Source organism: Macaca mulatta, chromosome 8 (assembly GCF_049350105.2).
Source record: "Macaca mulatta isolate MMU2019108-1 chromosome 8, T2T-MMU8v2.0, whole genome shotgun sequence".
In the NCBI taxonomy this organism is placed as follows: domain Eukaryota; kingdom Metazoa; phylum Chordata; class Mammalia; order Primates; family Cercopithecidae; genus Macaca; species Macaca mulatta.
In genome coordinates, this window is record NC_133413.1 from 83568725 (window position 1) to 83593762 (window position 25038).

The 25038-nt window shown below is 40.5% G+C and overlaps 1 protein-coding gene and 1 non-coding gene across 3 annotated transcripts in view; one reads left to right on the plus strand and one right to left on the minus strand.

The window, feature by feature from the left end:
- The first annotated feature begins 8964 nt into the window (after nucleotides 1-8964).
- The window catches only part of TERF1 (telomeric repeat binding factor 1), a 40893-nt gene continuing 24819 nt past the window's right edge, over nucleotides 8965-25038 (plus strand). For both annotated transcript variants that reach the window (XM_001083645.5, XM_015145563.3), the window contains exons 1-4: nucleotides 8965-9306; nucleotides 16144-16239; nucleotides 23006-23127; nucleotides 24549-24635. In XM_001083645.5, coding sequence (XP_001083645.2) covers nucleotides 8988-9306; nucleotides 16144-16239; nucleotides 23006-23127; nucleotides 24549-24635 — 624 coding nt within the window. In that variant the 5' untranslated portion in view covers nucleotides 8965-8987. The remainder of the gene's footprint in view (nucleotides 9307-16143; nucleotides 16240-23005; nucleotides 23128-24548; nucleotides 24636-25038) is intronic.
- LOC114680457 (U6 spliceosomal RNA) lies at nucleotides 21284-21387 on the minus strand. Its single transcript, XR_003732682.1, has one exon. It is a non-coding gene; the product is annotated as a U6 spliceosomal RNA (small nuclear RNA).

Sequence of the window (25038 nt, forward strand, 5' to 3'; positions counted from 1 at the left end):
CAGGAGTTCGAGACCAGCCTGGCCAACATGGTGAAATCCCCATCTCTACTAAAAATACAAAAATTAGCCAGGTGTGGTGGCAGGTGCCTGTAATCCCAGCTACTCGGGACACTGAGGCTGGAGAATTGCTTGAACCCAGGTTGCAGTGAGCCGAGATTGTGCCACTGTACTACAGCCTGGGTGACAGAGTGAGACTCTGGCTCAAAAAGAAAAAAAAAAAATCGACCATGGCAGGGCAAGAGTGGAAGCAAGGAGAGCCATTGTGAGGCTACTATGTGGGTCACATGAGACATGAGGGTCACTTGGCTGAGGGTGGAGATGCAGATCATGGTAAATAGTCAGATTATAGATCTATTTTGAAGGTAGAGCTGACCAAAGCTGTTGAAGGACTAGATCTGATGTGTGAGATTAAAGAAAAGAATCAAAGATGAAATTTGTGTCTTTGACCCAATTAATTGGCTAAGTGAATGGCGGTGCCATTAACTGAGATGGGAAAGATGAGTAAGGTCTAGTTCAGTGGTGTCCAATCATTTTGCTTCCCTGGGCCACATTGGAAGAAGAACTGTCTTGGGCCACACATAAAATACAGTAACACTAACAATAGCTGATAAGCTTTAAAAAAACACAAAATAATCTCATATGTTTTAACAAGGTTTATGAATTTGCGTTGGGCCGCACTCAAAGCTGTCCTGGGCTGCATGCCACCCACAGGCTGCGGGTTGGACAAGCTTGGTCTAGTTTGATGCAGTATGGGTTATATTTGGACTTGTCAATTTTAGATGCACAATAATCCAAGCAGTGATGTGGGGGTGCTCAGCAGAAATTTTAGAGAGGGAAGTTTATGTTTGGCTCTCAACAGGATCCACATGATATTAAACAGAGAGAGTAGATAAGATCAACTAGAGAATGAAGTTCAAAGGCTGAGGTTAAGGACACTACAACATTTAGAGTTTAGCAGGAAGAGGTATAGTCAGCAAGGAATACTAAGAAGTGGCTAGTGAGGTGTGAAGAATACCAGCAAAGGATGTTATCCTGTAAGTCAAATAAAGAAAACGCATCCAGGAGGAGGGCATGATCAAATGGGTCAAGTGATCTGAGTCTTCCATAAGCTTTAGATATCATGGAATAAACTTAATAACTGTTATCTGCATGTATTTGCCTAGTAGTTTACAGCAGCATTTCTCAAAGTGTGTTTGTTGATATTGAAGAAAATCAAAATATTTTACCCCAAAATCTATTTCTTTGACATATTTTGAAATGGCTGCCACCTGGCCAGCAAATAGAACTGGCCTTGCAAAACTGTCTTTTGTGGGGAAAATATGCATCTGTAGAGAATTTCCATTAATGCCTCCATGCCCCCTCCCCTTTCTATGCCTTTCTTGAATTCAGGAGAGGTTGAGCATCTGACCCTTTTAAAAGTCTGAAAAGAAACATTTACCATCTATTCTCTCCAAGGGAGGCTTCATCTACATAACAAGGCCACCTTTGCTAGCCAAGCTTGTTACTTTCTCCCTCATCACCCGCTGATTTATCAACATAACCTGTTTCTGGCCACCCTCTGAGTCTGCATTCTTTACTGTGGCTCAGGATGTTGGGTCTTCATTCTTAAGGCTCCCATGTACACACATTAAATAAATTTGTATGCCTTTTCTTCTGTTAATCAATCTGCCTTATGTTAGTTTTTCAGGGAAGCTTTCAGTGGTCAAGAACTTATGGTTCCCAGAGTACGATAATTATATAGGACGTTCTGCAAAAAAAATAAAAAATAAAAAGGAGTGCTGTGATCAATTATGGGACATGTTTCATTCAGAAATTCATGATCCACATTAGTGTATTTAAAGCTCTGAGAAGTCCATAAAAAAGAAAACTTCTACCTTTTAAAAACAGGAATTCCCCAAATTGTTTTTCCTAAAAATCAGATTGAGGATAACTTACAAGCAGGAAAATCCAAACATTTCAGGTGTATAATTCTGAGTTTTTACACAATCACATAACTACCACTGCAATCCCAATTGTTTTTAAGTCACAAATCATGTCATCTATCAATGGCTCTAGTTCCACTTTAAAAATGCTGCCAGTTTACAGAGCACTTTTCGATGTATTTTTCCATTTAACTCTGATGTCAACCCTCTGAGTTTGGAATCATTATTTCCAATAAGACAGATAAAGAAAGAGGCATAGAGAGGTAAAGAATCATTCCCACTGTCATGCGCGTCCATGTGAAGAGACTACCAAACAGGTTTTCTGTGAGCAATAAAGCTTTTTAATCATTTGGGTGCAGGCGGGCTGAGTCCAAAAAGAGAGTCAGTGAAGGGAGATAAGGGTGGGGCCGTTTTATAGGATTTGGGTAGGTAAAGGAAAATTATAGTCAAAGGGGGGTTGTTCTCTGGCGGGCAGGAGTGGGAGTCACAAGGTGCTCAGTGGGGGAGCATTTTGAGCCAGGATGAGCCAGGCACAAGATAATGTCATCGCTTAAGGCAAGGACCGGCCATTTTCACTTCTTTTGTGGTGGAATGTCATCAGTTAAGGCGGGGCAGGGCATTTTCACTTCTTTTGTGATTCTTCAGTTACTTCAGGCCATCTGGGCATATACGTGCAAGTCACAGGGGATGAGGATGTGCCAAGTCACAGGCGTATATGTGCATGTCACAGGGGATGCAATGGCTTGGCTTGGGCTCAGAGGCCTGACACCCACAAACACACAAAGCTACGCAGTGAAAGAGGTAGATTAAATGCAAATATTCAGATGAGTTAGATTTTCACTTGATATAGTGGAAAGATAACACTGGGTAAGACTATCAACAACCACAATTATTATATTGAGTTCTTCAACCATCAAACACCTCTTTAAAGTAGGTGTTGTTATTCTTACCTTACAAATGAGAACATAGGGGTAAAGTGTCCAATCAGTTTGCTCAAGGATAAAGAGAAATTGGTGGAGAAAGAATTCAAACTTAGGCCAGGCACGGTGGCTCATGCCTGTAATCCCAGCACTTTGGGAGGCCGCAGCAGGAGGATCACTTGAGGTCAGGAGTTCGAGACCAGCTTAGTCAACACGGTGAAACCCCCTCTCTACTAAAAATACAAAAATCAGCTGGGCGTGGTTGGGGGAGCCTATAATCCCAGCTACTTGGGAGGCCAAGGCAGGAGAATCAGTTGAACCGGGAGGTGGAGGTTGCAGTGAGACAAGATGGTATCACTGCACTCCAATCTGGGCAATAGACCAAGACCTAGTCAAGAAAGAAAGAAAAGAGAAGAGAAGATAAAAGAAGAGAAGAGAAGAGAAAAAAAAAGAGAGAAGGGAAGGAAGGAAGGAAGGAAAGAAGGAAGGAAGGAAGGAAGGAAAGGAAAGGAAAGGAAAGGAAAGGAAAGGAAAGGAAGGAAAGGAAGGAAAGGAAGGAAAGGAAGGAAAGGAAGGAAAGGAAGGAAGGAAGGAAGGAAGGAAGGAAGGAAGGAAGGAAGGAAGAAAGAAAGAAAGAAAGAAAGAAAGAAAGAAAGAAAGAAAGATTCAAACCTAGAACTCTGACTCCAGAGCCTGAAATCCTAACTGCATGGGACTGTGCTGTCCAGTATGATAGCCACTAGTCATACTTGGCTATTTGAGCACTCCAAATGTGGCTACTCCAATCTGATATGTGTGTAAGCGTAAAATACACACAGGATTTTAAAAACTGTTTTTTTAAGTAAAATATCCAAGTTTTAAAATTACATGTTGAAATAATAGTTTGGATATATTTATAATATTAAAATTAATTTCACCTTTTTCTTTCTATGCTTTTTAATGTGGTTCCTAGAAAATTAAAAATTACATATATGTGGCTCGTATGCTGCTTTAAAAAGTAGAGGCTGTTCATGGTTTTCTTTCTTAGTGCTGTCAAGGTCAAGGTGCTTCCTGTTATTTCTCTATTCAAGGGTAGAAAACATCACCAGTGTGCACTGTTTTATTGGGCATTGATTTATTTCCAAGGGGTGGAAACGGGATTCTTCCCCTAGGTCCCCAGCTGTTTGTATTCATATTCTTTTACTCACACGCAATGTTAATTGCTTTTGCTTTTGGAATATGTGTTTTATTAAAAATATTGGCTAACCAAGGACTTGATAACGGCATACACTAGAAGGTTTTTTGTCTGTTTTCTGTTTGTTTGTTTTTTGAGATGGAGTTTCGCTCTGGTTGCCCAGGCTGGAGTGCAATGGTGCAATCTCAGCTCACCCCAACCTCCGCCTCCCGGATTCAAGAGATTCTCCTGCCTCAGCCTCCCGGGTAGCTGGGATTACAGACATGCGCCACCACACCCGGCTAATTTTTTATTTTTAGTAAAGACCGGGTTTCTCCATGTTAGTCAGGCTGGTCTTGAATTCCCTACCTCAGGTGATCTGCCCACCCCGGCCTCCCAAAGTGCTGGGATTACGGGCGTTAGCCACCGTACCTGGACCTTTTTTTTTTTTTTTTTTAAACAAAACAATCAAACAAAATGACCATGGAGACTCAGTCCTGGGTTCCAGTTTTCAATGAACTGCATTTTCTTGCAGAGTGAGCCTGCACCACCACAGTGCCTGTATTCTGTCAGACTCACGCTACACTCAGATCCTGTAATGCATGAAACAACTTAAAAAAATCTCAAGGGGTCACAAAGATCTTTTAAATATGTTAAAAGCTCTAAATGATTAGAACTGCCTAAAATAATGTTTCTCTTCCTGAAACCTGCTTTGTTTTAAACTCAAAACATTCCTTCAGTCCTTGGGCATTACTTTATTGATTCCGAAAAGGGAGGAAGTCTTCACGAGTAGGAATGTGTTTCTTTATCATTATTATTGTATTATGTCCACTACCTCAAAATGGAGTGGTTCATTTTATGTGTATGGTTCGGTAGCTAGCAACCCTGGTTCTATATTGGGATCACCTAGAGATACTTTGAAAAACACATATGCTTGAGCCTTGCCCTTAGAAATTCTGATTTAGTGAATACGAAGTATAACTCGGCCAACTGAGAACATGTGACATGCGGTCGAGGTTGAGAACTATTTATGAGGATAGCAAAACTAGTGTTTTAGGCCCTGTAAAATTTACTTTAAAAAAATCAGTTTATACCCAGGTTTCTCCCCTCTGCATCTCTGTTCAAACCTTTTTAATGAAATCCCTCTGGCTTAGACACTCTCCCTGTGAAACCACCTTTGCAAAAATCATAACTGAGAAATTACAGTGAAAGAGGTCTGACCTAACCGACAACACCTTGCTTCTAACATTCAAGCTGTTCATTCCTAGGTGTAGGCCAAACTAACTTTGGGAGGAACTTAGTTTATAGTTTAGCTTTGAAACAAAGAATATAACAGCACTTTCCCCCAAATAAACCCCCTTCCTGTCTGGGGACTAGACTGCCTTTGCAGGACTAACAAATTAGCTACAAGATTAGAAGTTATGGTTTAGCAGTGATGCAACTGGAAGCTGCAAGATTCTAAACCTCCCCAAATGGCTCCTGGGAATGAAATCACTATTGTGAAACCTAAGATCAGTGCTTGAGATATTTTGCAGACCCTACACTGGATAGATCAGCCGGCACCTCCCAGATCAATAAACAGGCTCATCTAGTCTTGCGGCCCCCACCCAGGAAGTGGCTCAGTACAAGAGGACAGTTTTGACTCCCTAAGATTTCACCTCTGACCCGACCAATTATCACTCCTGACTCACTGGTCCCCTACCCACCAAATTATCCTTAAAAACACCAATCCTCGAGTTTTCGGGGAGATTGATTTGAGTAATAATAAAACTCTGGTCTCCCACACAGCTGGCTCTGCATGAATTACTCTTTCTCTATTGCAATTCCCTCCCCTGTCTTGATAAATCAGCCTGTCTAGGCAGTGGGCAAGGTGAATCCGTTGGTTGGTTGCACCTCCACCAAACTCCTATTAGGGTTACTGTTAGCATCACTCATTAGTCTGATGTTTATGTACAATGTGTGTGTGTTGCTTGTCTTCCCAACTGGTCTATAATTCTTTATGGAGAGGAGTAGTATCTTTATATTAAGAGAGAAGACCACCCCTCATATTGTCTTATGCCCAATTTCTGTCTCTAAAGAAAGAAAAAGTAAAAACTAAAAGGCAGAAATGAAATCCACAAGCAGACAGCTCGGCACCACACCCTGGGCCTGGTAAAGATCGACCCCTGACCTAATTAGTTATGTTATCTATACATTACAAACATCATATAGAAAAGCACTGTGAAAATCCCTCTCCTGTTTTGTTCTGATCTAATTACTGGTGCATGCAGCCCCCAGTCACATACCCCCTGCTTGCTCAATTGATCACGACCCTCTCACGCTCACCTCCTTAGAGTTCTGAGCCCTTAAAAGGAACAGGAGTTGCTCACTCGGGGAGCTCGGCTCTTGAGATAGGAGTCTTGCCAATGCCTCCGGCCGAATAAGCTCCTTCCTTGTTTAACTTGATGTCTGAGGAGTTTTGTCTGCAGCTCGTCCTGCTACAATATTTACCATGCATCATCCTAGCGCAGTACATTTCACATAACAGGTACTCAATAAAGGATGTTTCATAAGTACATATGTAGTTTGGATATTGATGAGACACTTATAAATGCAAAAATAAAGCAATGTATATAATTCATAATGAGACCATTAGTTTATATTAGCAATGGGATAGACTAAAATATGGGTTAAAACACAATTATTTAATATGGTAGACATAAGAATTTAGGAAACTTATAGATTTCAAAGTGTTGTTTAGGAAATAGTCCAAATCGAAAACAGTCTTGGGAAATGCAACAGCATGGGGAATGTTATCTAGGTTTTATGGGAATCTTTCCACAGTATCTCTGCCTACTGGCATCCAGAATCATAGATGTGTGCTTACCTGGCAGGGGAGATACCATGATCACAGGATCATCGATGATTCCAATGGTGAGAAATCAGTACCTGGCAGTAGAAATCGGCACTTTACTGTGGGAAAGCCTGAATGGTTAGGAACCATGTGGGATATGAAGTCAAATCTGCTACCCCAAACCTTCAATCTTTGGTTTCAGGCGGTGCTCTTAGGATCATCACAAAACAGATTGAATCTCTCCCCTCATAACAGTCCCATTAAATGATGTAAAGTCAACTATACTTGTGAGTCTTACTCCATGAACTCAGGTTTGCAAGAAATATAATTTTACTCAAGGGATGACTTTTAAATCACCGAAATCACACAGGATTCTCTTTCCTAATCCACTCCAGCCCAAAGGCACTACCTCCTAATACCATCTCACTGGGGGTTAGGGCTTCAGCATGCAAATCTGGGAGAAAACAAATATGCAGTCCATAATACTAGGTTCATAATGTGCTGTAGCCCGTATTCCCTTAGTCTCTATCCCCATTCCACTGTGTTATTTCAAAACAGAACTTACTTCCCATGGGACCATTAGAGCCTGAAGAAGAGATCTCTTCTCATGCATCATCATTTTTCCCGGCAGCACAAATATTCTGCTCTTCCTGCTAACGCCAACACTATTTGAGCACTTACTATTTCCCTGGCTCTTTTTTTTTTTTTTTTTTTTCGGTAGAGATGAGATCTCACTATGTTGCCCAGGCTGGCCTCAAACTCCTGGGCTCCAGTGATCCTCCCACCTTGGCGTCCCAAAGTGCTGGGATTACAAAGTGAGCCACTGTGCCTGGCTGAGGTTTTGTTTTAAACTCTTTACATTTACTAAGCTCTTTAATCTTGCAGGTATTATTACTATTCACATTATACAGACAAGAAAATTGAGACATAATTTACCCAAGGTCACACAGCTAGTGAGTAACTGGTAGGGAATATTCCAACCTAAGCAGTCTTAATACTAGAATACAGTGCCTTAGTTACTCAACACTTAAAGTGTATCACCTTAAAGACAACAACAAGAAGTGTGTGAAAATGTGGAAAGGCTTTGATGATGTTGGATGCCTTATAAACAGAAGAGCTTTTAAATTAAACTTTTTAGTCAGTTATCACACACATACTGAAAAGTGCATAAACGATGTTCAGTGAATTTTCATAAAGTGAACACACTGATGTAAGCATTACCCACATCAAGGAACAGAAAACGGAGCCGGGTGTGGTGGCTCAGGCCTGTAAACCCAGCACTTTGGCAGGATAACTTGAGGCCAGGAGTTGGAGATCAGCCTGAGCAACAGAACGAAATCCTGTCTCAAAGGAAAAAAAAATAATAATAATAACCAGACCACCCATCCCCACTTAGAATTTCCTTTTGTGCTAAGTTTCAAAATTCAAAATAAGCATTCACTTATTATTTTCTACAAACTGCATCCTATAGTCGTCTCAAACCTTGATTCAGATACATTTCCATTAGTAGTATAGTCTTTCTAAAGCAGTGATTTCAAAATGTGGTGCCCAGCCAAGTAGCATTAGACTGTCAAATTCAAGGACCCCAAGCTAGACCAGCAGAACAGGAATTCTGGGAGTGGAACCCAGCAATTGTGTTTTAGCAAGCCCTCAGGCTGATTTTGATGCATCTTGAGGTTGGAGAAGCACAGATGTTAGTCTGTTGGAATAGCTGTGGCTCGTTGATCAAGTAGTAACAGATGAATACTAAGGTTTAAAAGTGTTATGCTTTACTAACAGTGACAAGTTCTCATTACCCATCTCTTTCTGAAATAGGCTACAGGCAAATGCGTTTTCATTTTGAATAACCGTGTTGTTGCTCCAGTCAAGGTTGCATTTTACAAGGAATAAGGAAGATAAAGCTGCCTCACCCTATCCTAATCTCACTCCTCGCTCAGCACCGGGTCCTCCAGTTTACTTACAAAGCCCTGCCCTAGACTGGCGGAAAATTCAACCCACAGAGGCAGGAACAGGTCTCGGCCAATCAGAAGCCAGGCTTGAGCCTCTCGCCCATCTCCCGCCGGCGGAAGAGACTCTCCGCGGCCACGCCCCGTGCCCTCGAGAGCGACCCAATCGTTGCTCGGCGCCCGAAGGGGCAGTACCAGCGCGAGCCATTGAACATGGCGGAGGACGCCTCCTCAGCGGCCCCAAGCCCGCGGGGCTGTGCGGATGGTAGGGATGCCGACACTACCGAGGAGCAGATGGCAGAAACGGAGACAAACGACGAGGAGCAGTTCGAGTGTCAGGAACTGCTCGAGTGCCAGGTGCAAGTGGGGGCCCCCGAGGAGGAGGAGGAGGAGGAGGAGGACGAGGGCCTGGTGACCGAGGCCGAGGCCGTGGCTGCCGGCTGGATGCTCGATTTCCTCTGCCTCTCTCTTTGCCGAGCTTTCCGCGACGGCCGGTCAGAGGACTTCCGCCGGACCCGCAACAGCGCCGAGGGTGAGGGCGGACCGCGTCCGGGCTGGGGACTATGCGGGGGCCGGATGCGGGCCCCGTGGCGCGCGGCAGAGGGCTGGTTCCCAACGTCGCCGAGGGAGGTGGGGAGAGAGGGGCTGCTGCGGCCGATAAGCTGAGAGTCCGAGGCTCCGGGCTGAACTTGTTCGAATCCCGGTTCCGCCCGTTATCAGCATCTGAGTTTTTCTCAGATTGTTTTCCTATTCGATAAAATGAAAATAAGACCCTGTTTAGGTTTGATGCAAGCATTAAATGATTTAAAATGTATACAGTTCCACTCAACCCAGTACCTTTGTCTCTTCTGGCGCTTTCTCAGCCAAAATAGTCAGGTATTCCTGTGGTAATATTCAGCAGTCACTGTGTGGCCTCCAGTGACCCCCCCCCCCCCGCATCAGTGTTATATGTTAATTTGTGAGCTATTAAACCTCATTTGGCCTGCTGGCTGTACAGCAGTTACTTTCTGTATAGTCTCTAAATAAAAGTAAATGCTGGCCACATGCCTGTAAGTCCCAGCTACTTGGGAGGCTGAGCGGGGAGGATCGCTTGAACCCAAGAAGCAGAGGTTGCAGATCGTGCCACTACAGTCCTGCCTGGGTGACAGAGTGAGACCCTGTATCAATAAATAAATGAATGAATGAAACCGTTCATGAAATCTGCTGCTCAGAGAGCCTATAAGTGATGGACAAAGACATAGATCCATAGAAAAAACCAGCATAGTTTTTTCAGTCTAAGGTTCTCCCAGCTCAGATGTTTGAGTTGATTAGCGGGGCCTCCCCCGCCCCGATCCCGCCGCTGTCCCAAGATGGGGTTTCACTGTCTCCCAGGCTGGAGTGTAGTGGCGCCATCACAGCTCACTGCAGCCTCAGCCTCCTCAGGCTCAGGTATCCTCCCGCTTCAGCTTCTGGAGTAGCTGGGTCTGCAGGCGTGCACCACCACCCGCAGGTGTAAGATTACAGGCGTGAGCCACCGCGTCTGGCCTAGTGTAGCTTTTTGAAAAATAACAGAAAGATGTTCTGGTACTTCATTCATAGTTGGCGCTAAAATTACAGTGCAAGTATATGTTTATAATACTATAATTATGCTATTTAATAGAATTTTCAGAAAGACATATTGACATTTCGTCTTCACCATAATCCTGTGAGTTAGGCAAATAATCTTAGTTTAAGGTACTGATAGGTTATAAGGGAGTGTTTCAGCTCCATGCTTTACCTTCCAGTTCCAAGATCTTTCCTCTATATTGCAGTTAACTCTGGAGCCAGGGATACTTAACATTAAGTAGAAAATTAAATCCTGGAATGAAGCTAGTTCCTCAGAATTATTAAAAAGTTCTCTTAGAGTTGGAGACATCAGTATGAACTGTTTAGCTCATGTAGGTATAGATGACTTAGAAATATTTACATATGCATGTGTAGACATGTATTTCCTTGCTCTGTCAGATAAAAGGGCACAGAAGCAACCTAACTTTGAGTACACCTAGCATCCCGATCTTGGTTTCTAATAGCGTTCTCCAATAAAAGGAACCAGGGCTGTTTGGAGAAGTGACTGATTCTGGAACTAGGACAGGAAATATACAAAATAAACCTGGAACATCTTGTAGTACCAGGAAGTAAGGAAGTGCAAAAAAAACCAACCAAACACCTCAGTGGTGGGGTTAGAAAGGGACACAGAGCCATCTCCAAGACCTCCCAGTGGCCACAGCTGAACCACTAGTGCAAGAACATAAAGTGGTATTAGTGTATAAGCTTAAAGTATATCATAAATATCCACGAGTCCATACTGATGTGAATAAATAATTGAATAAATGGGAGAAGAGGCAAATCTTGCATGCAGTATTCCAAGTATTAATAATTTGATGTCGCTACTCCATCCTCAAGGAGGTGGAACATAACTCCTTGAGTGTGGTTTGCACACAGTGACTTTCTTCCAAAGAGTACGGTATGGAAAGGGGGCAAGAGAGAGTTAAGTTCACAGTGGAGAAACCTGACAAACACTACCTCATCTAGGTGAACAGGGCCAACATCAGCAGTAATAGTTGGTGATATGTTCACTTGTAATGAAAATAGAATTTTATCATTGTGGTCTTATTCCCAAAAACCCATCACTTCAGTCTTATTGTGAGAAAAGCATCAGACAAATCCCAGAAGGACATTCTACAAAATACCTGACCAGTACTCAAAATGTCATAATCAGAACCAAGGAAAGTCTGAGAAACTCTTGTAGACAACAGGCTCCTAAAGAGAGAAGACTAAAAGTAATATGGTGTCCTGAATGGGATCCTGCCACAGAAAAAGGACATTAAGTAAAAACTAAGGAAATCTGAATAAAGCATGGATTTAGTTAATAATAATGTGTCAACACTGATTCATTAATGTAACACAACATACTAATGTAAAAGGTAAAAAAAAAAAAAAAAAAGGAGAAATTGCTTCAGGGTATATGGAACCTATCTACCATTTTTACAGTAATTATGTGAGTTTAAAACTGTTCTAGAAAATAGTTGATTTTTTTTTAAAGAAAAAAAAAAATCCTGTTCATAAAAACATCCCAGAGCCAAGGTTAAAAACAAATTAACAACAAAAACCCACCTTCAGAGTTGTAGCTCAAGACTGAAGGAATAATCTAGGCTACTCTCATTATTTTAAAGTTAAGGGCACAGAAACCAAAGAGAGTCAGCTATTTTTCAAGTTGCACTGCTAATCAGTGGCCAATAAGCAAACTGTGAACAGTGTTATTTTTGGGTTCCCATTTTTAATTTTTAAGGACTTTTAATTTCTTATTTTATTGAATCTCAGTTTTCAAAATTGTAAAAATATACAATTCTTGATGCTTTCTAGAAAATTCTTAATTCTTTTATTTAGACTCAGAATTACTCTCATATCTCACAGATCTCAGATAATACCTTTTATAGACTGTTAACCCTACCGTGGGAAGCAGTGTAGTATAACAATTAAGAACATGGACTCTGGAGTAAACTGTCCCAGTTTGATTCCTGGCTCTGCTACTTTTTAGCTTTAACCCTGTCAAAAGAAAAAATTACAACTAAGTTTAGTTTAAAGACCTCACTTAGCTTTATTGTGATTCTGGATTCAGGTAATACTTTATTCCATAAAATAAGTGCTCAATGAATTGAGCAGTTGGAGGTTGACTTTATAGACAGTAAGGACTTAAGGAAGCTGAAACAACAAAAAGAAGATTGGTTGTTTCACAATTACTTGTAAGGCTGGGACAGGGAGACAGAACAATAGATCTGTGGGATGCAGAATGGATGTTGTGTTAGCAGGCATGAAAGCAACAGTAATTTGCTTGTACATATGTCTCCATCAGAGCTCTTGACTGGTTAGGCGCATTATCAATGAGCAATGGTATTTTGAAAGGAATCTTTTCTAAGCAGTAGATCTCAATAATGGGTTTAAAATATTGAGTAAACCATGGTGTAAACAGAGGCACTGTCATCTAATCTTGTTCCATTTCTAGAGCACAGGCTGAGTTGATATAGCATAATTTTTAAGGGCTGTTAGATTTTCAGAATAAGAAATGGGCAATCGGTTTAACTTAAAGTCACTAGCAGCATTAATCCCTAACAAGAGAGTCAGCCTGTCCTTTGAAATTTTGAAATTAGGCATTGACTTCTCTCTGGCTATGAAAGTTCTCTATGACATCTTCTCATATGAGGCTGTTTCATCTACAATGAAAATCTGTTGTTGGCTGGATGCAGTGGCTCACACCTGTAATCCCAGCACTTTGGGAAGCCAAGGCAGTTGGATCATTTGAGGTCAGGAGTTTGACACCAGCCTGGCCAACATGGCGAAACCCCATCTCTACTAAAAATACAAAAATTAGCTGGGCATCGTGGCATACACCTGTAATCCCAGCTACTCAGGAGGCTGAGGTACGAGAATCTATCACTTGAACCTGGGAGGTGGAGGCTGCAGTGAGCCAAGCTCACGCCACTGCACTCCAACCTGGGTGACGCAGCGAGATTCTGTCTCAAAAAAAAAAAAAAAAAGAAAAATCAGTTTAGTGTAACCACCTTCATTTGTGATTGTTGCTAGATCTTCTCAATAACTTGTAGCTTTTACTTCAGCACTTGCTGCTTCACCTTGAACTTCTATGTCATAGAGATGGCTTCTTAAACTTCATGAACCAGCAACCTCTGCTAGCTTCCAACTTTTCTTTTGCAGTTTTCCCACCTCTTTCAGGCTCCTTAGACTTGCTGTGTATTAGGCTGTGGCTTAAAGGAACATTGTGGCTAGTTTGACTTTTTTTTTTTTCTTTTTTTTTTTTTTTTTTTGAGACGGAGTCTAGCTGTGTCGCCCAGGCTGGAGTGCAGTGGCCAGATCTCAGCTCACTGCAAGCTCCGCCTCCCGGGTGTACGCCATTCTCCTGGCTCAGCCTCCCGAGTAGCTGGGACTACAGGCGCCTGCCACCTCGCCCGGCTAGTTTTTTGTATTTTTTAGTAGAGACGGGGTTTCACCGTGTTAACCAGGATGTTCTCGATCTCCTGACCTTGTGATCCGCCCGTCTCGGCCTCCCAAAGTGCTGGGATTACAGGCTTGAGCCACCGCGCCCGGCCTAGTTTGACTTTTTTTTTATCCAAGTCAAACTTTCTCCATATGAGCAATAAGGCTCTTTTACTTTCTTATCATTTATGTGTTCAGTGGATTAGAACTTTTAATTTCCTTTGAGAACTTTTCCTTTGTATTAACAGCTTGGCTGTTAGGCACAAGAGGCCTATGTTTCAGCCTATTGTGGCATTTGACATCCTTTCCTCACTAAGCTTAATCATTTCTAGCTTTTGATTTAAAGTGAGAGACATGCACTTCTTTCACTGAAACACTTGGAGGGCATGTAGAGTTACTCATTGGTCTAATTTCAATATTGTTGTGTTTCAGGAAATAAGGAGGCCTGAAGAGAGGGAGAAAGGGGAGGAGCTGGTCAGTGGAACAGTTAGAACACACACAATATTTATGGAATAAGTTTGTGTCTTATATGGCCATGATCTGTGGTACTCCAGAACCTTTACAATAGTAACATCAGAGGCTATTGATCACAGACCATCATACAGATACAATAATAGTGAAAAAGTTTGAAATATTGCAAGAATTATCAAAATGTGACAGGTACAGGTACTGTTAGAAAAATGAGGCGGGCACATTGGCTCACACCTGTAATCCCAGCTACTCGGGAGGCTGAGGCAGGAGAATGGGGTGAACGTGGGAGGCGGAGCTTGCAGTGAGCGGAGATGAGCCCCTGCACTCCAGCCTGGGCAACAGCAAGACTCCGTCTCAAAAAAAAAAAAACATGGTGCCATTAGACTTGGCTCAAGCTGGGCTGCCGTAAACTTTCAATTTATAAAAAACATGCTATCTGCAAAGCACAATAAAATGAGGTATGCCTGCACCTATCCTTGGTGGTACTCATTAAAATTTTAATTAGTTGCTTACATAACTTTTTGTTTAATTTGTGTCGTCTCAGATTAAAACCTTCATGGGGGCGGAGACTGGCTATCTTAAGTCATCACCTCCTAACACAGGCTGGCAGTAGATGTTCAGTAAATATTGAATGGCTTGTGTTTAAATTCTATATAAATTTTGTGCTCTCTTAAAATCCTGTTAAACTCTATTATGACTGTGTATGGTCCAGATAATCTCTGGTATAGCATAAGATTATGTTAGAATTGAGGGAGGAAATTGGGTAAAAATATATTTGTCTTTTTTTTTTTTTTTTTGAAACGGAGTCTCGCTCTGTCGCCCAGGCTGGAGTGCAGTGGCGTGATCTCGGCTCACTGCAAGCTCCACCTCCCGGGTTCACGCCATTCTCCCGCCTCAGCCTCCGAGTAGCTGGGACTACAGGCGCCCGCCACCACGACCGGCTAGTTTTTTGTATTTTTAGTAGAGACGGGGTTTCACCATGTTAGCCAGGATGATCTCGATCTCCTGACCTCGTGATACACCCGCCTCGGCCTCCCAAAGTGCTGGGATTACAGGCTTGAGCCACCGCGCCGGGCCAATATATTTGTCTTATATGCCTAATTGCTAAAGAACTGCTTTTCAGTTTGCTAGTTTTTTAAGCTTTTTATATACACCAGCCAAGCCCTGGATTAAGTGTAATGGTAGTGGTGGCACCTTCAGGTCTTAGGTTAGATATTATTTCCTCAGAGAAGCCTTCCCTGATACCTCCTCTGTGCAGAAGATACTTAAACACACAGATTTCTTGTTATATGCTTCCAAAGCATTCTGTACTTGTCTTTTTAAAGTTTTCGCCACATTTTTACTTCAGTAGTTCAATCGCTTGTCTCTCATTGCTACATGGTAAAAAGCTCACTGTGGTCCATGAGTATGGCTTACTTGGTATTGTATGTAGTCACTGCCTGACTCAACATCTGGGTGGGCATTCAAGTTTTGGTAAGGTTAATATTAATATGTTTTAAAATACAGCTTTGTAAGCTAAGCAGACTCACTTAATTGAAACATTGATAAAAATAATATAAAATATTTTCTGTTATATGACATGTTTCTAGGTATAAGTTTCCAACCAGTGATTTTACACATTTTACAATTTGTATCTAAATCTTTTTTGTTAATGTAGACTGCTACTTGTGAAAGAATTTTCAACAATTTTTATTCTGCACGTGAAAGTTTTATTTTGTAAGAAATGTCTTCATTGCTATTCTTTTTTTTGTTCTGATTTTTAATCAGATCTTAAATGTACAACTCTGTGATAATTTTTACAACATGTTTGTAGCCTATTACTGAACAAACCACACAGTGGCACTACTGCATCAAGTTTGATTTTAATAAAATTTACTTTTTTCTTTTTTAGCTATTATTCATGGACTATCCAGTCTAACAGCTTACCAGTTGAGAACGATATACATATGTCAGTTTTTGACAAGAATTGCAGCAGGAAAAACCCTTGGTAAATATGTGTTTTTATTTTATATTGGAAATATTTCAATCTGTGTCTAAATGTAAGACAATGAGAAGAAACAGATTTTTTTGGGGGGGGAGTTTGCCTACAAGTGTCTGGTGCATGGGGTGTGAGGTGTGTGTGTGTGCGTGTGTGTGTGTGTGTGTGTGTGTACACACATACAGTCATATCTAAAGCAAGTAAAAGAAATGTAGTCCCTGTCACCTTAGAACATTGGTTCTCAAACTTCAGCCTGGTCCAGAATTACTTAAAGGACTTATTAAAAAAAAAACATAGTGCTGAGTCTCCCTACCTCCCATGAGTTTCAGATTCAGTAGGATGGGTATGGGGCTCTGAAATGTACATTTCTAATAAATTCCCAGGTGATTCTGATGCTACTGTTGGGGAAGTGTGTTTCATTGACTCTGTTTGGTAACTTTGTGGTGACTCCAATCATACACACTCTGTTTTTTACTGGCAACTATTATATTTGAAACCTTTTATTTGAACTTGATGCCAGCACTTATTTATGTAAGAAGTACAGTTTATAGCTGTAATCTCTCTCCCTTGTCTCTGTAGTTCATTTTAGATTGTAATGGGCAAGCCTGATTCAGTTTATCAGCAATGGCTGGTATTTACAACATGGTCATTTTAAAAGGCTATTTGATGCAAATAATTTTATATTTAGATTGGTTTTTTTTTTTTTTGAAACAGAGTCTGGCTCTGCTGCCCAGGCTGGAGTGCAGTGGCCGGATCTCAGCTCACTGCAAGCTCCGCCTCCCGGGTTCACGCCATTCTCCTGCCTCAGCCTCCCGAGTAGTTGGGACTACAGGCGCCCGCCACCGCGCCCGGCTAGTTTTTTGTATTTTTTAGCAGAGACGGGGTTTCACCGTGTTAGCCAGGATGGTCTCGATCTCCTGACCTCATGATCCGCCCATCTCGGCCTCCCAAAGTGCTGGGATTACAGGCTTGAGCCACCGCGCCCGGCCTAGATTGGTTTTTATAATTTACAAAATACTTTTCCAACAATCCTGAGTAGTGGGCAGTACTTACATAAAACTGCCTACTTACTGAAGTGTTGTCTTACATAAAATCCCAGTATATTAGCACCACTGTCAAAGCCCCCACTAAAGTAGCTCTGGCTGATGTAGTCAGCTTTGTTTGGGGCGTGAGGGTAGGTCTGGAGTTGGTGCCAGTACCATAAATGGACAGAACTAGATAGAGGCAGAATCGTTGTGAAAGAAACAGAGCTATAGGTAGGCCTGGGCCAGTTGCTGGAGAAGTAGCAGGTTGGAGCAAAATTCTAGACCGTGCATACTATAAGTTGACACTGTTGTTAACAGGGTTGTTTTCCAAATTAAAGTGGAAAAGTATTCTAAAGTGCCTGGCAGTGTTTTACACATAGCAGTTGTTCAGCACGTCTTAGTTGCTTCCTGGATAACCTTTTCTCCAAAAAAGGCGGGGGGAATCCAGATTTTATGTGTGATCTCATGGTTTAATCTTGGAATTTACCAGGATACTCTTTTGGATATATCCTAGATATAATGGGCAAGGGTCAGCTATCAAGAATCAATGTATTTCACCATAATACACTCAACTGAGGCAGCATTTAAAATTTTATGTGTTGAATTTTCAGCTATACATAACCCCTTTTTTTTGGTTTTGTTTTGTTTTGTTTTGTTTTGCTCTATAGTGGCACTGCGTAATAGAGATATGTGAGCCACATGTCTAATTTAAAATTTTCTAATAGTTATGTTAAGAAAAGTAGGCCAGGCATAGTGACTCATACCTGTAATCCCAGTGCTTTGGGAGACCTAGGCAGGCGGATCGCTTGAGCCCAAGAATTTGACACCAGCCTAGGCAACATAGCGAGACCCTGTCTCTACAAAAAATTTAAAAAATTAACCATGTGTGGTGCTCAGGAGACCGAGGTGGGAGGATTGTTTGAGCCCAGGAGGTTGAGGCTGTGGTGAGCTGTGATTGTGCCACTTCGCTTCAGCCTGAGTGACAGAATGAAACTCTGTCATGAAATTTAGAAATTCCCATTCCAGCAGGTGTAGCTAAAAAAAAAAAAAAAAAGATGGAATTAATTTTGATAATCTTATTTAACTCAATATTTCTCAAACATTATGTCAATAAGTTATCAGTGTAAAAAATGTTAGTAAGGCCAGGCACGTGGCTCACACCTGTAATCCCAGCTCTGGAAGGCTGAGGTGGGCGGATCACTTGAGCCTAGGAGTTTGAGGTTGCAGTGAGCTATGATCACACCACTGTACCCCAACCTGGGCAGCACATCAAGACCCCCATCTCTTAAAAAAAAAAAGAAATATTTTACCTTTTTTGGAGTAAGTCTTTGAAATCTCATGTGTATTTTATACTTAAGGTACATCTCAATTCAAACTAGTCATATTTTAGCTGTTCAGTAATTATGTATGGCTAGTAGCTACCATATTGGGTTTAGTCTCCTACCCCACATAACTTTGACAAGATTGGACATGTTTGGGGTGGTGTGGCCTTAGACCCCCACGTAGCTGCAATATACAGCAGATATCTTAAAGGGGAAATGCTTATCATCCTCCTCTCATGGAACTTTAAGCTTTTTTTTTTTAGACAGGGTGTCTCTCTGGCCCAGGCTGGAATGCAGTGGTGCTGTCATAGCTCACTGCAGACTCAAACTCTTGAGCTTGAGTGATCCTCCCACCTCAGTCTCCTGAGTAGCTAGGACTACAGGTGCACCATCAGGCCCAGCTAGTTTTTAAATATTTTGTAGACACGAGGTCTCGTGTTGTCCAGGCTGGTCTTGAACTCCTGGCCTCAAGTGACCCTCCCGCCTAGGCCTCCCAAAACTCTGGGAGACTTAATGTACCTTTCCACCACAGCCTATTGCATTGCCCTGGAACTCAGCACATGTCCTGTGGAGAAAAACCAATCATGTTTGCAGTTCCTCTAGTTTCTAGTGGACTGTGCCAGTCCCAAGGAAACCACCAAAAGCTGTTCTTATTTGTCTTTCCCCAGTAAAGTCGCTCTGGCTGGAGTACACTGGATCCTCAACCTTATCCAAAATCAGCTAATCAGCATCTCACCTCAAAAGGGATTCTCTCTGGAATTTTAGTTCATCTCATTTTCATTGCTTTCCATGGCTATCCCATGTCTTTAGCAACATGATTTTGGAGTTTAACTGTTTTCTAGTTGTAGTGTGAGTGTTTTGTTTGCTGCAGTGTACTACATCCCACCTGGAAGTAAATGTCTATACTGTAAATTTTTTGAAGCTAAGAGCTAACATACATTTTTCTATATGTCACATTTATAAGAAGGAAGGCAGATAAGTGAGAAGGGTTAAGTAATGTCAGTCAAGAAATACTTATTTGAAAATGTGTGTTGAAATTAGTTTCTGAAAGAAAGCAAGCAGATGAAAAATGAGGAAGAAAAAGTAGGCAGTCTACCTTTGCATCTTCATTTTACTACTTTTGAGACACAGTAAGTGATTTTTAAGTATCTTGGTGTCTGCTTCTACTTGCTAGGTGTGTGAGCTCTCTGGCTTTCAGATCTTACTGTATAAAACGAGTGCCACAGTGCCTGACACTCAGTGTTAGTTACTAGCATGAATATCTTTTGTACACCTTTCTTACCTTATGCTGCTCCATTTTTCTGAAGTGTTCTCCTTCCCATCCTTGGTACTCTACACTTAGTTTATCTGTTTATCCTTAATGCCCCAATTTGGATGACTTCTGTTTCATGAAGGATTCACTTCTAGTATTCCTACTTAGAGTGAATACCCTGTTCCTCAAATACACCAGATTCTGCTTGAGAATTTAATCTCTGGGAGATGGGTGTAGGCATCAATATATTTTTTCTTTTTTCTTTTTTCTTTTTTTTGAGACGGAGTCTTGCTCCGTCGCCAGGCTGGAGTACAGTGGCACCATCTTGGCTCACTGCAACCTCCACCTCCTGGGTTCAAGCGATTCTCCTGCCTCAGCCTCCTGAGTAGCTGGGACTACAGGCGTGCACCACCATGCCTGGCTAATTTTTCTATTATTAGTAGAGAGAGAGTTTCACCATGTTGCCAGGATGGTCTCGATTTCTTGATCGGTGGATCATGAGATCCACCTCCCAAAGAGCCACCGTGTCTGGCCATGCATCAGTATTTTTCAAAAGCTCTTCAGCTGTTTCTGAGGTATAGCAAACATGGAGAACCATTGGCATAATGCACAATTCCATTAAAGTACCAGTTATATTGGTTTGTTTGCATGTCTTCCTCCATAGCTAGGATGTGAATTCCACAAGGTCAGGAACTTTCTTCTTCATGTTTGTATCCTAAGTACCTGACACAACCTGGAATATAAAGAGACTTAGTATGTGAATGAATATATTTTTATATTTAAAATGTTGGAACAACAATTTGGAGAGGACAACAGGAAATAAAGTAAAAATATTTGAAACTACAAATATTTAAACTGCCTGCTCACTCTGGTTTTTAAAGGAAAAAAAGATGTGCTATTTAAAATGCTCTTTATTCGGTTGGACTCGGTAGCTCACGCCTGTAATCCCAGCACTTTTGGAGGCCGAGGCGGGTGGATCACCTGAGGTCAGGAGTTTGAGACCAACCTGGCCAACATGGCGAAACCTCATCTGTACTAAAAGTACAAAAGTTATCCAAGCGTGGGGCGGGCACCAGCTACTTGGGAGGCTGAGACAGGAGAATTGCTTGAACCCAGGGGGCGGAGGTTGCAGTAAGCCGAGATCGCGTCACTTCACTCTAGCCTGTTCAAAAGAGCGAAACACCATCTCAAAAAATAAATAAATAAAAATAAAAAATTCTCTTTATTATGCTTATTTGTTGCATACTTGCTATGGGACTACAACTGTGCTAGGATTACAGGGGTTTAGAAAAATACACTAAGTGGCTCCTGCCCCCCAAAATTTGAAATATTATGCATGGTAGACTATGAAGTTTTTTGTCTTCAAGACACTTTAAAATCTAATAGGGTTGTGGAGGTAAGCATAAAGTACTGCAAGGCATTAAAAAAGGAATAATGATACAAGAGTTTCTTTTTAATTAATGGAACGCTTCATGGATTTTTGTGTCATCCTTGTTGAGGGGCCATGCTAATCTCTGCATTCTTCCAATTTTTATATATGTGCTGCCAAAGCAAGCACATACAGGAGATTTAGAGAAAGGATATTTCCTAGTCTCTTAGCTGCTGGGGTAAGGACAGCGTTCAATAAAGAGGTGGAGTTTGCGCTAAGCCTGTAAGAATTGCTAGAGTTTGTCAGAAAGAAAGTATAAAAATGGTAGTCTATCCACATCCTCAGATGTGGTGTGGGGGTGGGGGGATGGTAGTCTAGACAAAATGAAAACATTAGCATTATTTTGAAAATAAATTGTAGTTTACCTGGATAGTAGAACTCTTGATTTCTATATACAACTTCATAAACTTGGTCCTCACCCAGGCTTCCTATGATAGTAAATGTTAGCACCATTTATCCAATTATTAAAACCCAAGAGTCCTCCATTTTTTTCTCATACTCTACATGCAATCCATTAACAGGTTCTATTCTACATTCAAAATAAGTTCCAAAACTGATTAACTACTTGCCTCTTCCATCATCTTTCTAAGAGCGTGCATCCAACTTGCCCACTGACCTTCCTCCTGCCCTTTGTATTTGTTTTTTCAAGACAGGGAGGGTCTCACTCTGTCACTTATACTGGAGTGCTGTGGTGTCATCATCACTCACTGAATCAGACTCCCTGAATCAGACTCCCTGGCTCAAGCAGTCCTCCCACCTCAGCCTCCCGAGTAATTGAGACTACAGGCACACGCCCCCACCTGGCTCTTCCTGCCCTTTGAACATCAAACTCCTCCTCAGGATCTTTGCACTTGCCATTCCCTCTGGAATGTTTTTCTTCCAGATCTTTGGGTGACTGTGCCTTCTGCTTCACGTTATGCTGTTCTCAGCTCCACTGTCACTTCTTCAGAGAGGTCTTTAACCTGTCTGAAAGAGCTTCCCCCTCCCCTACCATTCATTTCCAGTACCTTTTTTATTTTTTCTAGCCTTTACTACTCTGAAACTGTATTTATTTCTCATTAGCATGTGAACATCATAAAAGTGGGGATTTTGTCTTATTCACTGAGACATTCCAAGTTTTTAGGCAAGTGCCTATATATAGTGAGTGATCAATAAATATTTATTAAATGAATTGTAGACTGTAGATGCTAGACATATAAGACGTTATAGTGAAGGCTCTTGAATGTCCGAATGAATTGTTGCTGTGTAATTTGCTAATTAGTTATCAGTTGTTGTGAGTCTTTGTTCTGAATAACTTGATCATAATTCTTTTAGGAAAGCTTAATAATAGTACAACTATTATCTCATTATATAGTCACATAAATTCTGTGAGATAGTATTTATTGTCACCATTTTATAGATGAGAAAACTGGCCTGTCTTGAGGTTTGTTGTAGTGCATTAGACTTAGGAACCACTTAAGAATTCTGTTGCTATGACATGTTATGTAAAATAGTTTAGTTTTTAAAATTCATATTTTTGTAAAGAAATCTTCAAATGTTTGTTATCTCATCAACCTTTTTCCATTTGAAATTGATCTTAATGAGAAAATTAACTTAGAAAATAAAATCACTTCTCTAAACTGGTATAAACGAGGAGCACCTAGCACATAGTATATACTCAATAAATATTTAAAGGAAAGCGTTATTAAAAACTGACAAAGTTCTACTTAGCTTTCTGAGTTACTTATTTTTGTTCTGTTTTTAAAAGATGCACAGTTTGAAAATGATGAACGAATTACACCCTTGGAATCAGCCCTGATGATTTGGGGTTCAATTGAAAAGGAACATGACAAACTTCACGAAGAAATACAGAATTTAATTAAAATTCAGGTATGAATAAATAACTTATGCTTATAATTATTATATTTCTAGAAAATAAGAACATTTAACACTTAAAAGAAATTAAGAGAAACCTAGTAGAGGTTAAGCAATAGTAAAATTTAATGTATTGTTTCTCTTCAGAAATTTGACCTTTGGTTTATAGCCTTAACATGATCACTGGGGGCTGGAACTTAATGTTCCATACTTAAGTATATGTTGCCCCCATGTTGTGGAAAATTTTAAAACCAGGGATTTGTGCTCTTCCAATTGATATTTAAAGATTATGGAAAAAGTAGATAATATTTTTAATTAATGGTAAATTTTAGATTTTTCTAATCAAGAGTATGTAAAATTTTAACCATGTAGGGAGAATTTTAGTAGACAGTGAGTAGTTTTAAAAAGTCATTCAAAGATACAGTAGCTAGCAGTCAGAGCAAATACTAGGTACTTTCTTAGTTAAATAAACTTTTTCTCTTTTGAGAATTTTAAAAATTTATTTTCAGGTTGAATAGAAAAGAAAAGCTAGGTCATTCCCCACCTTCCGAAGAATTAGTGTGGTGATAGTCAAGTAGAATTAGGACCTGAAGAAAAGAAAATGGGCAGAAAAACGACTGTTTCCTTTATGAATTCAGAGCAAAGAGATTTGTCATGTTATTGCAATCTTTTAGACCGCTAGAGAAAGCAAGTCTTTCTTAATACACTACTGTAAAGTCAAATGGGTGACAAAGTTTATAGCAGACATTTAATATATTCCTTACTATTTGCCAGGCACTGTTCTAAACTCTTTCACATAAAACTCTTACGTCCTCATAACAATCTGATGAAATAGGTACTATTGTTTCCACCATTTTACATATAAGGTAACTGGGGCACCAAGAGGCTAAGTAGCTTACCAAGTTTACATAGCTACCTAGATGGTAATAGTGGTCCTGTCTTACCCTGTTACCAAAAATGCCAATGTGTGAAAAAAATGATCATTCAAAAACATCTAGCTTCTTAGGTTTGTATTAGATATTTTCCAGGGATTCTGACTAGCAAATTTTATATATCCTAATCATCACAAACATCATCTACCTCCTCTTATTTCCCTTTTACTCAAAATTAATATTTAGGTGGGTCCTAAATGTCCATGGTATGGCTTCTAATTTATTTACTAATACATGCTTTTGATTTGGTCTAAATTAGAGATAGAATGCTGGGCATTTATGAGTAAATGTGCATGGGACCAGTGCAAATTTTTCATGTCATTTCAAGCGACACTTATTTTGTCTTTGAAAAAGTACTTTATATTTTTTATCAAACTAAAATTATTAAACTACATAAAAATGTTTTCAACAGAGGATTTCAGACTTACTTCAGTTATCTTAATAATTAAATAACTATTAGATATTTTTAAACGCAGTCTAAGGTTGGTATTTTTCATCTTTTAGGCTATAGCTGTTTGTATGGAAAATGGCAACTTTAAAGAAGCAGAAGAAGTCTTTGAAAGAATATTTGGTGATCCAAATTCTTATATGGTAATTATTTAAATTAAAACCACAGAATTTTAGAACTGTTTATGTAGAATGAGGAAAACTGAAAGAAAATTGGAGGAGAAAATAAATGCTTTATCTTTTAAACAGTATAGAATAATACTGTGCAATAGAAAAACTATGCAAGTCACATATGTGATTTAAAATTTTCTAATAAGCTGGATGCAGTGGCTTACACCTATAATTCCAGCACTTTGGGAGACTGAGGTGGGATGATCCCTTGAGCTCAGATATTTGAGACAGCCTGGGCAACATGGGGAGATCCTCATCTCTCCAAAAAAAAAGAAATAATAAATAATGAAAAATAAATAAAATTTTCCAGTAGTCATATTAAAAAAGTAAAAAGAGGCTGAGTGCAATAGCTCATGCCTATAATACCAGTACTTTA